At 50.8% G+C, this 13,933-nt stretch overlaps 1 protein-coding gene across 1 annotated transcript; it reads left to right on the top strand.

Annotated features, from left to right (window-relative positions):
* Positions 1-420: 420 nt before the first annotated feature.
* Positions 421-6,999, top strand: Aicda (activation induced cytidine deaminase). The gene is made up of 4 exons (XM_004869540.3): positions 421-769; positions 2,083-2,353; positions 2,514-2,629; positions 2,756-6,999. Exons 1-4 carry the CDS (start codon positions 455-457, stop codon positions 2,807-2,809), a joined length of 756 nt encoding a protein of 251 aa, XP_004869597.1. The 5' UTR covers positions 421-454; the 3' UTR covers positions 2,810-6,999.
* Positions 7,000-13,933: the final 6,934 nt, after the last annotated feature.

Here is a 13,933-nt window from a genome sequence, read left to right as displayed (position 1 = left end):
AGCCTCCTCCTCAGGCCTGTGCACCTGTCTGTGCAGGATGGGGGTTTGCTCCTTTTATTTCAGTTTTTAGGTGCTTTTTAAAAACCGTATCACAAAAGTTGCGTGCTTCTCCGAGTTGCTTCCCCCTCCTTTGTTCTGGAATACTATTTCTTTTCAGACACAGGCCATACCCCTAGACCAGAGGCACAGAGGGGAGGGAAAACAAGGCGGGGGGGAAGGTGACTGCTGCAGGGCCTCGGGGCGAGGCCTAGCTACACACATACACATACACACACACATACACACACACACACACATGTGGAAAACAACTGCACTGGGCCAGAGCTTCACCCATAACAGGGCACGGAGGAAACACACCCAGAAGGGCTCTGTGGCCCGGCCGGGACAGAGACGAAGACCCTGGGCCTTGGGACAGAAGCTCAGAGCAAAGAAGCCAAGTCAGGCCTGCAACCCCATGGCTGTGGGCTCAAAACCAAAGGCAGCTCTCGTGGGCCCTCACTGGGAGCGGGAGAGGATCTGGTGCTTCCTGTGCTCCACGGGCCTTGGCACCCAGCAAACGGGGCAAACATCCCGCTGGTTACGGCCGGCCGCAACCCAGGACCCTGTCTCTCCTCCTCGCAGCCTCCTGATGAAGCAAAGGAAGTTTCTGTACCACTTCAAAAACGTCCGCTGGGCCAAAGGTCGGCACGAAACCTACCTGTGCTACGTGGTGAAGCGCCGGGACAGCGCCACCTCCTTCTCCCTGGACTTCGGCTACCTGCGGAACAAGGTACATCTGGCCCTTCCTGACAAGCTCGGCCCCAGGGTCTCCACGGCCCCTTCCCCTCTGGACACAGCCCCGGGCGTCCTGCAGGGCCCCACACCTGGGCTTCTCCCAGTGCCAAGGAGAGCTGCCTCCCAACTTCCCTCCCCTCTCCCAGCCCCAGAATCACCTTGGAAGTCAGGCAAGAGCACTTTGGGTGGGGAACACTATCAGGCAGTTCAAGCAAATTTAATTTTATTTATTTATTTGTTTTTGCTGTGCTGGGGATCGAACCTAGGGCTTTGTGCATGCTATGCAAGCACTCTACCCATAAACTGTGTCTCCAGTCCCTCACAGTGACGGAAAAAAATGAGATCTTTAGAATTTTTGAAAATCAAGGAAGAACCAGCTGGGGATTTAGCTTAGTGGCATGGTGCCTGCCTTGCAAGCACAAGGTCCTGAGTTCGATCCCTGGTAACAAAAAAAATTAAAAAAAAAAAAAGAAAATCAAGGAAGAAAAATTTAAGAAAAATTACAGGTGTCAGGTGTAGTGGTGCATGCCTGTAGTCCCAGTATTCAAGAGGCTGAGGCAGGAGAATTGCCACGAGTTTGAGGCCAGCTTGAGCTAATATAGTGAGTTCAAGGCCAGTCTGAAGTACATAGTGAGACCCTTCCAAAAAATCAAAAAAAAAAAGAAAGAAAGAAAAGTTACAGTGACTCAGTTCTGGTTCAGTTCTGTTTTCCAGATGATTTCTGCTTCTTCCCATTCGCATAGACCATAGGCAGAGAATGTGTTCAACATGGTGAGGCTGGAAAACTGAGGAGCCAGGGCTGATCAGTTAATGAAACCAGCCTTTCAGCTGCCTGAGAAAACGGCGGCTTTTCCAGGACTCCACCCCATCCCTGCGGTGCCGCCCAGCGCCCCTGGAAGCCAGGGAAGGGTGGGGCTCGAGTCCCTGGCTGTTACTCTGTGATTTTCTTCGCCTAGGTTTGTGCTGAGTAGCTCACCTGGTCCTCACGGCTCTGGGCTGGCAGCGCTGTCCCTGACCTTAGGGCACACAGCAGGCTCATTGCCGGGGGCGGAGGCAGACCCGAGGGCTGGAACTTTGTCAGTCTAGTAGGAGAGAAGCTGGAAAACCAGCCAGGCCTTCCTGTCCTGGCCGGAGAAGCAGCTGCCTCGGAGGTGGCCTGGGCTCTTGCTCTGCAGTTGTCATCCCAGACCCACCGGGGTCCTCGCGGGCTCTGGCGCCCCCTGGTGACCGCGTGCGGTTCCACGGCAGACCGCGCGGGGAGCTGCGGGTTCGAGTCCCCTGCTCACGCCAGGCCCCGCCGCCCCACAGTCCGGCTGCCACGTGGAGTTGCTGTTCCTGCGCTACATCTCCGACTGGGACCTGGACCCGGGCCGCTGCTACCGCGTCACCTGGTTCACGTCCTGGAGCCCCTGCTATGACTGCGCGCGGCACGTGGCCGACTTCCTGCGCGGGAACCCGAACCTCAGCCTTCGCATCTTCACGGCACGCCTGTACTTCTGCGAGGACCGCAAGGCCGAGCCCGAGGGGCTTCGGCGGCTGCACCGCGCGGGTGTGCAGATAGCAATCATGACCTTCAAAGGTAGGGGGGCGGGACCTCACGGGCTGGGACAGGGCCTTGCTAGGCTGCCTGGGCTGGGCTCAAACTTGCGACCCTCCTCCCGGGCGCTGGGTTTGCATTATTTGCAGTACTGGGTGGGGGGCGCTTCCCGCGGGCCTGATGAGTCCCGCCCGCCCCTCAGACTACTTCTACTGCTGGAACACCTTCGTGGAGAACCACGAGAGAACGTTCAAGGCCTGGGAGGGGCTGCACGAGAACTCCGTTCGCCTGTCCAGGCAGCTGCGGCGCATCCTGCTGGTGAGCAGCGCCCGCACCCGTCCCCCGTCCGGGCCGCGTCCCCTCCCAACCCCCTCGCCCGCTGCCCCGGGAGCCCCCGGCCCCGCCGGCCGCCCGCGCTCACAGGCCCTGTCCCCGTCCCCGCAGCCGCTCTACGAGGTCGACGACCTGCGCGACGCCTTCCGCACGCTGGGTCTTTGAACGCCGCCGCCAGGAGCCGCGCGCGCATCTCCGGGAGCGCGAGGACGCCACCGGAGCCCCACACCTGCTTTCGCCCTCAGTCGCACTTCCTTGGAGCGCGGAGGGGAAATGTTCGGACAGGACGGCCTAACACACCCGCGTCTCGCAAAGGCCGGAAGCGCTTGGCCAGCAGGGGGCGCGGGCGGCGCAGGCCCAACGCGGCGTCGCCCCCTGCCGGGAAGCGCGGGAACTGCAGGGCCCCGTGAAGCGCGCCGAGGCGTCTGGGTGTCTGAGTCACGCGATCCTGCTACTGACGCCCGGTGAGCAAACCGGGACCCGGCGCCCCGACCCCCACAGCACTCGTGCATGCTCGTGCTTCTGTGTTTGCACGGCAGAGGCCTGGGAGGTGGGGCGTACACTGGGCGTGAGTCACGCGAGGAGCGCCACGGCCCTAATCCCAGCACTCGGGAGGCCAAGGCAGGAGGATCGCCTGGACTTCGAGGCCAGCCTGGGCTACATACGGAGACTTTGTCTCAAAAGTAAAGGAACAAAAGACAAACGTAAGGCGCCGTGGGATGAGCGGGTGTCTCTGCAGCAGCCTCCTTTGGAGGCGCAGACGCCTAAGCCGGCCCGCAGACACCCGCAGGCCGGAACTCGGAAGGAAAATCTCTTCTCTCACGGGGCTGCTGACCCAACCAGGCCAGGGTTTTCTGCTTTCCTATGTGTGATGCTTTCCCCAGCTCGGTAAGAAGCAGACAGGAGCAGCAGCGAGAGGAAGGGGGCGCGGAGAGCCGCGGAGCATGCATGCACAGCGCAGGCGCAGGCGAGGGGAGAACGTTCCAGTAACCCCCGGGCAGTGTTGGCTAGCAACCGTGCCCCTCTGCAGGCACACTGCTAGGGGAGTGCCCACACGCGCGTGCACAGGAGCACGGGCCACCGTGAATGATCAAACCGGCGTTATTCACGAGCGCCCAGAAGCGCAAACACTCAGAGCTCCATCAATTGAGAAGTGGATTTTAAAAAGCGTGGTATTGCTGAACAGTGGGGTTTTATTCAACTATAAAAGGGAATAACGGCGGCGATATAGGCCTGTGTCCTGAGTTCGAGGCCAGCCTGGACTACATAGAACTTGTCTCAAAAAAAAGGGATGAAATACTCAGTAGAACATGGATGGACTTACAATACTGTGCCCTTTTTCTATTTTATTTTGAGACAGGGTCTCCCTAAGCCCGGCCTCCAACTTTTGACCCTCCTGCCTCAGGCTCCTGAGTAGCTAGGATTATAGGTGTGCACCTCCATGCCTGGCACACAACTGTTTAATATTTTAATCTGTTTTTTTTTTTGGTACCAGGGATCAAACTCAGGACCTTGCGCTTGTGAGGCAGGAGCAGCACCACTGAGCTAAATCTCCGACCCTAATATTTTAATCCTATTGTACATACATTTGTGAATTAGTAAAAAAATAAAATAATTCATATATTCATTTATATTATGTAAGATAGTGTGCCATGTATTTTGTATCATAATTTCCTTTTCCAAAATATTGAAATGGGTTCCTGAAGTCTTGTAAATTCATAACTTTATTTTTACTTTTTTAGTGTCAGGAATCGAACCCAGGGCCTTACACTTGCTAGACAAACACTCCACCACTGAGCTATACCCCCAACTGGATTTATTTTGGGTCTTTGGTTTGGTTTGGTTTGGTACTGAGGACTGAACCCCAACTCAATTTATAACTTTAGAAATTATTCTAGGTGCACACCTGACATCCCAGCACTCGGGAGGCTGAGGCAGGAGGCTCGTTGTGAATTCAGGGCCAGCCTGGACTACACAGCAACACCCTGTCTCATAAATAAATGAATATGGCACTAACTCACGTAGCAGTGGAAACCTGTGCTCCCGGGCTGCCCAGCCGGCCCATCCTTCCAATTTGTTCAGAATACCAGGAAGCTCTTTGGCCTAGTGCTCAGGACATGGCTGATTCTCAGTTATGAAGCAGTTTCTTGGGGCTGGGGTGTAGCTCAGAGATAGAGCCTTGCAAGCACAAGCCCTGGGTTCCAGCGCCCCAGCACTGGAAAACAAATCCTCTCGTTGCAGAGAGCTGGGTGTGGGAACAGCTGGTGCTCATCTCTGAGGATGTGTAACCCTCAGCCAGTGTCGAGACACCGGTGCTCAGGCCGGAGGTCACTGAAGCTCCGAGGACACAAGTAACACCTGGGGCTGGGCAGTGCACACTTCTGATTTCACTGTGCAAACACAATGTCCCTGGGGCGGTGGGACCCAAGCAGCAGAGTCCATGCAAAGGCACAGAATCTGGGGGTAGGGCAGTGGCAATTTGGGGAGGGACCCAAGTATATTGGTTTTTTTATCTCCAGCTAAATTTTACTTGTTTACTCTTCAGTAATGAGACAAGGACACAGGGTGGTTCAAGCTCATGAAGATTGTTCCATCCCCCAAAACTCACTTTATATGGTGAGAAAGCCAGGCATGGTGGCACACACCTGTAATCACAGCACTTGGGAGGCTGAGGCAGGAGGATTATTGCAAGTTCAAGGCCAGTCTGAACTACATGATGAGAACCTGTATCAAAAAAAAAAAAAAACCCATAAAAATAAATAAAGGGAGAAATATTTTATGATGGAAGATTGGATGTTTAAAAATATTAGATCATTGCTGGGTGTGGTGACACACATCTGTAATCTCAGCACTTGGGAGGCTGAGGCAGGAGAATTGTTGCAAGTTCAAGGCCAGCCTGAACTACATAATGAGAACCTGTATAAAAAAACCCCCATAAAAATAAATAAAGGGAGAAGAAATATATTTTATGATGAAAGACTGAATGTTTAAAAATATTAGATCATTGCTGGGTGTGGTGGCACTCATCTATAATCTCAGCACTTGGGAGGCTGAGGCAGGAGGATTGCAAGTGGAAGCCCCCTGGGCTACATGGGGACTTTCGGGCCAACCTGGACTATAGAGCAAGACCTTTTTTCAAAACAACCCCCCCACCCAATCAGAAGATATGCCTGGATTAGTGTGTAAAATCTCAAAGGAAATAGCTCTGACATGCAAAGCCAATTTCGAGAAAGGCTCTTTGTCACCAAAGACTACTCCTTCTGTAGCGAGGCAGCTCAGTATGTGACATGGAGCCAGACTGCAAATTCGAGGCCAGCCCGGGCTATGCAGAGAGACCCTGTCTCAAAAAGCAAAAATGAAACCTCAAACAAAACAAAAATAAACACCTCAGCAGCCATGTGAGCCAGGTCAAATCCTGTGTCCCTCCTGTTTCTCACAAACTGGGCTGACTGGTTCTCAGCTGGTGAGGCTGCCGTGGAGTTTACAGGAGTGAGGGGTCTGAGACAACATCAGGACGTGAAGCCAGGCCGGCCCCATTTGTTTACAGCTTGGTGGAGCCGGTTCTCCAAGCACCCCTGGTGCCATCGAAGGAAAACCACTCGATCTGTGACTCCGCTGCTCAGGATGAAGTTAGAATGAGAGCCACCGCGGGACAGTGAGAGTGGCTGTGGCCAGCGCATGGTGAGGGCCTCTTATTCGCAGTGGGCCCGAGGGCTCGAGGGGCCACCTCATCTGGGTCCCAGCACCCGCGATGCGGGGCTCGTGATCTCGTTTGGAGCATGAGCGGCCATAGCTTGCCCTGCACGATTCTTGCAGAGCCTTAGGAAGTGCACAGAAACGCTCTGCAGCAAGAAACGAGTGAGGACAGCAGAATAGCCCGGGCAGCAAGGCCCCTGCGCTCACCTGCCATCCGCTCGACTCTGTAGCTCTCCTGCTGTCACACGCACACTTGCCCGGCCTGCCACTGGCCATGCGGTGCTGCTGTCCAGGCTTGAGTGTCGGTACACGAGATTTCCAGTTCACCCACTTCCAGACATCCTCGCCCACAGCCCGGCCTCTCCGTGAGCTGAGCCACATGCCCCTAAGGCTTTTGGCCTTCTATCTTTTTCCTGCTTTCTTCCTCCAAAATCCTAAGCCTGCTGCCTGGAACCGTCAGAATTCTCCACAGCAGGAGGGTGGAAAGTTTGAGCCCAGCCTGGGCAACCTAATGACTGGACAAAACCCTGTCTCAAACTACAGAATAAAAAGGGTTGGAGTGTGGCTCGCTGCATGTGAAGGCGCTGGCTTCCATGCCCAAGGCCAGGAATTCACCATGCACTCCATTCAGCAGCTGGGCGCTGTGGGGCTCCGCAGGTGCAGGGCGCGCTTGGCCCTCGAGGCTCCAGGTTCAAATACTGAGCAGGACAGAAGCATCCGACGCCCTGCTCATGCGATCACCACCCCCAGGGCCTCTTCTAGCTCTCATTTGGTGAATCTGCGATTCTCCTGTCAACTCTCTCTTCACCCCAGTTTATGGAATATGAAGATGAGTGAAGATATTTATAATCTGGTAGAGGGAAATGTATTTCCTAATATGGCATAGAAACCAGAAATTATCTGACTCTATAAAAACGTTAACTTCTCTTCAGAAAAAAGTAAACACCACCAAAAGTCTGGGGAAATATAAATGACCAAATGCAGTGTTTTCTCCAATATATCAGGCCCTGCTACCAGTGAATACAGTGAGATGACAAAGCAAGAGAAGAGTGGACAGAGCTAACAGCCAATTCCCAGGGGGCTGATGGGTTTGCAAGCAAACAAAATGCTGCACACAAAGGAAGAACTTGAGAAAGAAAGATAAAGAATTTGAAGTTTCACTGGAGAGAGCACCATCACACTGCCAAGGAGCGCAGGCAAATGCGTGGGAAACCTGAAAGTTTGATGCTTTTTTCTTGTTTTCTGGTACTAGGGGTCAAGCCAGGGTCTAACATGTGCTAGGCGCGTGGGGAGTGACTGCTAACGTGTTTGGGGGAAATGTCTTCACTCCCACTCCGATTGAACAGTTGGGGTAGGACTAGAAGTCACAGCCATGAATGATTTTCTTCAGAACAGTAAAGGCCTGGGTCAAATTTCTCATTTACCATACTGTTCTCGAAAAGCCTGGCAGCAATCTGTTTATCCTTCGGGAAGCTTTGAGGATTTTTTGGTTTTTTGAAACAGGGTCTCACTGTGTAGTTCAGGGTGGCCTTGAATTCCTGGTGATCCTCCTGCCTCAGCCTCCTGATTACAGTCTGGCATTGCAGGTGTGCACCACCATGCCAAGCCGTTTGGACACACTGGGGCTCTCATGCACGCTAGGCAACTATTCTACCACTAAGCTACATCCTGAGCCTCATTACCACTCTTTCACAAACACATTTTTAGAGCTCCTGTTTCATTCAGTTACCTGGGTACTGGCTCTCAGTCCGTCTAACAGTTTTAAAATTCTATGTACCCCATTTTTGATATGTACAGTTTTTATGTTTTTATGCATTAATTAGGAAAACAAATTCAATTCAAAACTTTTAAAGCTTAAAAAAATAAGTTCAGTGAAATTCAACCCAAACAATTAGACAAAGGCAGACAATTGAGAGGGCACTGAAGAAGCTGTAACAGCTAAAGAGGCTCACTTTGCAGTCAGAGTTTGATTGCCAGAGGAGGTAAGAAATTACACTTTTGGGGCCAGGGATTTAGCTCAGTGGTTCCACCGCCTGCCTCCCTCGAAAGCACAAAGTCCTGAGTTTGAGTTCAATCCCTGGTACCAAAAAAAAAAAAAAAAACATGCTGGGGATTTAGCTCAGTGGTTCTGCCACCTGTCTCGCAAGAGCAAGCTCCTGAGTTCAATCCCTGCCTGGTACCAAAAAAAAAAGAAAGAAAGAAATTACACTTTTGGGCTGCGGCTGTGGCTCAGTTGTACAGCATTTGCCTAGTGCATGCCAGGCCCCAGGAGAAGGAAGGGGAGCCTGGTACAGCGGTGCACACTGCCAACCCAGCTGAGGGAGGCTGAGGCAGGAGGACTGCAAATTCAAGTCCAGAGCTGGCAATAGTGAGACCAGTCTCAGAATAAAAATTTAAAAAGGAATCGAGGGCCAGGGATTTAGCTCAGTGGTTCCACCGGCTGCCTTGCAAGCACAAGGACCTGAGTTCGAGCCCTGGTACCAAAAAAAAAGAGATGAAATGCAGTTGCAGAGCTAGGGTAAGGCCCTGGGTCCAACTTCCAGTACCTCAAAAGGAAGAAGAAAAAGAGAGCCCTACTATTGCAGGGCGACTGTAATCCCACTTTATCTGAGAGTGGTGACTTTTCCCACTGGGCACTGGAATTGCCTCAAACTCCCCTAGTCCAGATGACGACAGAGAAACCCACCAGGCCACAGCCATGGGGAGCAGGGCTAGGGGAGAATGCCGATCTACTCAAGAAACACCCTGGGCCAGGGTGTAGCTCAGCGGCAGCCCCCAACCCACACGGAAACAGACAAAGCAACAAACTTTATTACAGCCATAAAATGGTTGGACAGTTACCTGATTCCTATAAAAAGTGCATAATGAGAACTTCTTCTTCCGGCTCAGTCTGCCTCCGGCCTAACCTCATTTCTGACTTTGGTTTATGAAGGTTTATTTGGGAGGAAGGTCAGGATCCGGCTCTAGAACTTTAGCATCTCCAATGGGCCGCAACCATCAAACCTTTGCAACTTTTTAGAATATTCAAATCTGGGCCAGGGATTTAGCTCAGTAGTTCCGCTGCCTGCCTCGCAAGTGCAAGGTCCCAAGTTCAATCCCCAGTACCAAAAAAAAAAACCCAATGAATATTCAAATCTCATCCCATCAGCAGAAAGGAAAGCTTTCAAATTTCTTATAGATAGTCTTCATTTCTAGAACTCTGTTTCATGGAATACTACTCTGTCATGCCATTTTAATTCCTCTGTCTTTTAAAAATATCATTCCTTGGGCCGGGGATTTAGCTGCCTTGCAAGCGCAAGGTCCTGAGTTTGATGTCCAGTACCCCCAGAAAAAAATCATTCTTGGGATTGTAGGAGACAGGCATGCTGACTCATGTTATATTCCCAGGCTGAGTCAGGACTGGGAATTTGAGGTCAGTGGGCTATACATCGAGTTCAAGACTAGGCCACATACACACACACACACACACACTCACACGAGTTCGTAGGGCTATTACAGTATAGCTCGAGGTAGAGCACTTAACCCACTTACCCAGCATGCCCCTAAGGCCCTGGGTTCAACCTCCTGCACTGCAAACAGAAAAAAAAAACAAAACCTGCACAGAATCCCTTAAAATTTCCTGGTGTGCATTTTAAAACCAATGCCTAGGCTGAATCCTTTAGCAAGTCTAAGGACAGAACACAATTTAGCAAGTAACTGCAGATTTTAAAAGTTGGGTTTGTTTTGGTTTTTTGTTTGTTTGTTTTAAGACAAAATCTCCCTCTGTAGTCCAAGCTGGCCAAAAAGTTGCCATCTTCCTGCCTCTTCCTCCCAGGTACTTACTGGTTCTTACAAGCATGGACCACCATGCATGTTGACGCATTTGATGAGAATACAATCAATATTTACCGTTCACCATGCACCCTGTGACACTGAAGGCCACTGCTTGAACTGTGTCGGAAGCTCTGAAATCTGAGTCATCTCATGCACCTCCTCTGCCAGTGATGCCTGCATGGTCCACCCCCTCCTTGATTTCCTCCCTCAGAACTCCCCGATTCCATTCATTTTCCTACATACCCATTGCCTCACCCTAGCAGCATGTGTGGCCTGTCCTACAGTGAAAGGAAAGGAAGGTGAAAGAAGGAAAACGAGGTTTCTAGGCTTCCACTTTTGGTTTCAGTGAAGGGGGAGACAAAGAAGTCATTTTAGAAAATCAGGAATATCATTTTTTTAAAACACCGAGTTGTTTGTGTATGGATTCAGCTTGACATGACGGCAACCATCTTGAATATTTGCTACCGTGATTGCCACTGAGTAACCTGGGCTGGTTTTCCCCTCCCAGCTTCCCAGGATACTATGAACAGACAAGACTCATAGGGTGGGGGATGGAGTGTTATCCCCAGTGCCTGGCTCCAGGAATCTGTCTGACTCTTTGATATTAGCTTGAGAGAACTATGGAAGACTCTGACTTGGATTCAGTGATTTTTGTCCTAACCACTTTATAAGTGGTTTTCTGACCCACACCACGGAGATGTACCTGTCTTGTTGCTGCCCAGAACCACATTTCAGTCAGTAAGTCCCCAACGGATTGCGCAGGATCTCTGTTTTTCTTCTTCAGCCTCACAGCACCTTGGTGCCACTTCTACACTAGGACCAGGTTATTCTGGAATGTTGTGCCTTCATAACAGCAGATGCATTGTGGAGAATTAAAAATAACTGTTTCAGGAAAGAGGCGTAACTAAAATGGAGATTTACAAGATGTCAATATAAAGATTGTAGCAGAATACAGAGATGTGGGTGAGAATTCCTAGTGAAAGTGTACATGATGAGTAGAGACAAAGCCACAGTTACACTCCACTAAATGCCACCATTTAAAGGCTAGGCAGAGAAAAAGAAACCCATTGAAATCACAAATAACAAATGTTTCTTCGAGACACCCTGTGGTCCTTCCCACGGAAAACCTGTTATGTGCGTTCGTTTTCTAAGCGTGAGCATATTCTTCCTGTGAGTTGAGTGAGTGCCTAACCAAATGCCTGGCACCTACATTGCCGTTAGCTGCCATTTTGTGGTGACACACAGTGGACCTATGGGGAGGGCTGCCTGGCAGGACCGGGTCCTCCCCCCCCGCCCCCCCCGCTCCCCCGCCCCCCCCCCCCCGCCATGGAGGGCGCCATCTTGGAAGTGCACCTGGTCTGCCCTTAAGGAGAGCTCGGCTCCGCCCACACCTGACTGAAACCATGAAGATGCTGGAGCAACCCACCCAGTAACCCACTCTCAATTTCCGGGGCACAAAATACACAAATAATATACATAATAACATAAGGGCATAATAAACAAATCTTGTGTGAGCCACTGAGTTTTGGTATTGTTATTTGTTACCCAGAAATCAATATCTTATATGCTAGAAAGAGAAGATTCTGGCTTTGAGTTTTCTCTTCCCATGAGCCATATATCACCTTTTTTTTTCTTGCTAAAGATAGAGCCCAGAGCCTGAGCTACCCTCATTACTCCTTATCTTAACTTTATAGGCGAGGAAACGAAGACTCAGACAAGTTATTTGTGCAAGTTTAGCATTTAAGTAATAAAATTGGTAATGTTTAGGTTTTCTGATACATAGACTTTTTGCACCCTTTAAGTTGCTTTCTGTAATTCTACGTAATGTATTTATCCTGGCTTAATAAGTGATTGCAGTTTCTAGGCAGGTCTTGCATTAGCTGCTAACAGGGAATATGAGCAGAGGAGAGCAGGTCTAGGGGGTTCAGTGCGCAGCTGAGCTGTGGGTTGATGGAGTGGTGAGGGGGTCACTCTGAGAAGGGAAGTGGAGAGGAACAGATACAAAACGGCAGGAAGTAAAGGCATCAGAGTGGGTTTGCTTAGGAAAGAGGAAAGGTAAAAGGATCAGTCAAAAGTCCACCCAGGGCCGGAGATTTAGCTCAGTGGTTCTGCCCCCTGCCTCATAAACACAAGGTCCCAAGTTCGATCCCCGGTACCAAAATAAATGAATAAATAAATAAATAAATGCCATAGGTCCTTCCTATCTTGTTTCATGACTACTTACATGTTTTTATATTGCTTATAACTCACTTTTTTTTTTTTTGGTACTGGGGATCGAACTCAGGTCCTTGCACTTGCGCAGCAGGCGCCGAAACCACTGAGCTAAATCCCCGGCCCATAACTCACATTTTTATGACTTATCTATACTATCTACTGAAATTAAATGAAATTGTTCAAATTAAGCAAAAAAAAAAAAAAAAAAAAAAAAAGCAGGAATAAAATGTCAGATTTGTAGTTAACCTGTAGAGTATGGACACTATGTTCAACATTTAAGACAAAGATATATAGCTCAGTGGTAAAGTACCTGCTGAACATATGGGAGGCCCCGCAATCCACAGGACTGCAAAAAAAGAAAGTTTACATTGTTCATCTTGTGTGAATAAAAGGAAATGGGAGAAACTGACTCTTAACCTTTGACAAGATTTTACCTAATGTAAGTCTTTTTCTAGGTGGGGGTGTTGCTCCACACTTGTTATCCCAACATGCTGGCAAACTGAGGCAGAAGGATCACAGGTCCCAGCCGACCCTAGGCATGTTAGTGTCTTGGCAAGATCCTGTCTCAAACAAACAAAGACTGGCTGTGTAGCCACCAGTGAGCCTGGGTTTGATCCCCAGTACAAAAAAAAAATGATAGGGCTGGGGATTTAGCTCAGTGGTTTTGCTGCCTGCTGCACAAGCACAAGGACCCGAGTTCGATCCCCGGTACCAAAAAAAAAAAAGTTTTTTGTTTTTTTTTTTTTTTTTTTTGTGTGAGAACAACTAGTAAATGGTATCTGTCACAGCAGCTTTTACAACGCTGCACAGAGGGCTGGGGGTGTGGCTTAGGGACAGAATGCTTGCCAGCGAGCTCTAGGTGCTAGATTCAGTCCCCAGTATCAAAAAGGCAAAACCAGGGCCAGAGATTTAGCTCAGTGGTTTCGCCGCCTGCTGCGCCAGGTGCAAGGACCAGAGTTCGATCCCCGGTACCAAAAACAAAACCAAAAAAAGGCAAAACCAGAAAACAAAACATACCCTGCCTTCACAGGACAGCCAGGAGACGGCCCTGTTCCCATAACCCGGGGAGAGCAAGCCAGCCAAGGACGAGCCAGTCTGGCCCTCGCGGGTCCCTGAGGCCCGCCTGGGTCCCCTTCCCTCCCCGTGTTTGCTCTGCGACCCGGCCCGGGGGCCTCTCAGCCTGCTAGCGCCCCCAGTGGCGGCTCCGAGCCCTGCCCTCCGAGGCGCGTTCTGATTTCCTCCGGGGGCAGCTGATTTCTCCGCCTGGAGCGCGGCGCGGGACGGGCCTGGGTAGAGGAGGCACCGGCTTCCGTTTCCAACGCCACAAAAAAGAAAACAAATCCTGTTAGGTGCCGACACGAAAAGAAACAGAACTCTGCTGTGTGGTTTGTCTCCCTCTAGCGATGTCTTGGAGGCCGGCGCCGTGGAATGGCTTGTCCGGAAGACGGACAAAGTCCCTAGGCCCCGAAGGGACCCAAGCTGGCTGCCCATGGTCTCGGCCGGGACTCGAGTGCCGCACAGCGACCCGCAGCTGCACGTGCGAGCAGGGCGAGTCCAGGATTCAGT

The sequence above is a fragment of the Heterocephalus glaber genome, unplaced genomic scaffold, assembly GCF_053883595.1.
Source record: "Heterocephalus glaber isolate CG9 unplaced genomic scaffold, H.glaber_assembly_v1.0 deba00001444, whole genome shotgun sequence".
Lineage (NCBI taxonomy): Eukaryota > Metazoa > Chordata > Mammalia > Rodentia > Bathyergidae > Heterocephalus > Heterocephalus glaber.
Note: the sequence above shows the minus strand (reverse complement) of the source record. Positions and strands in the feature narration are given on the sequence as shown.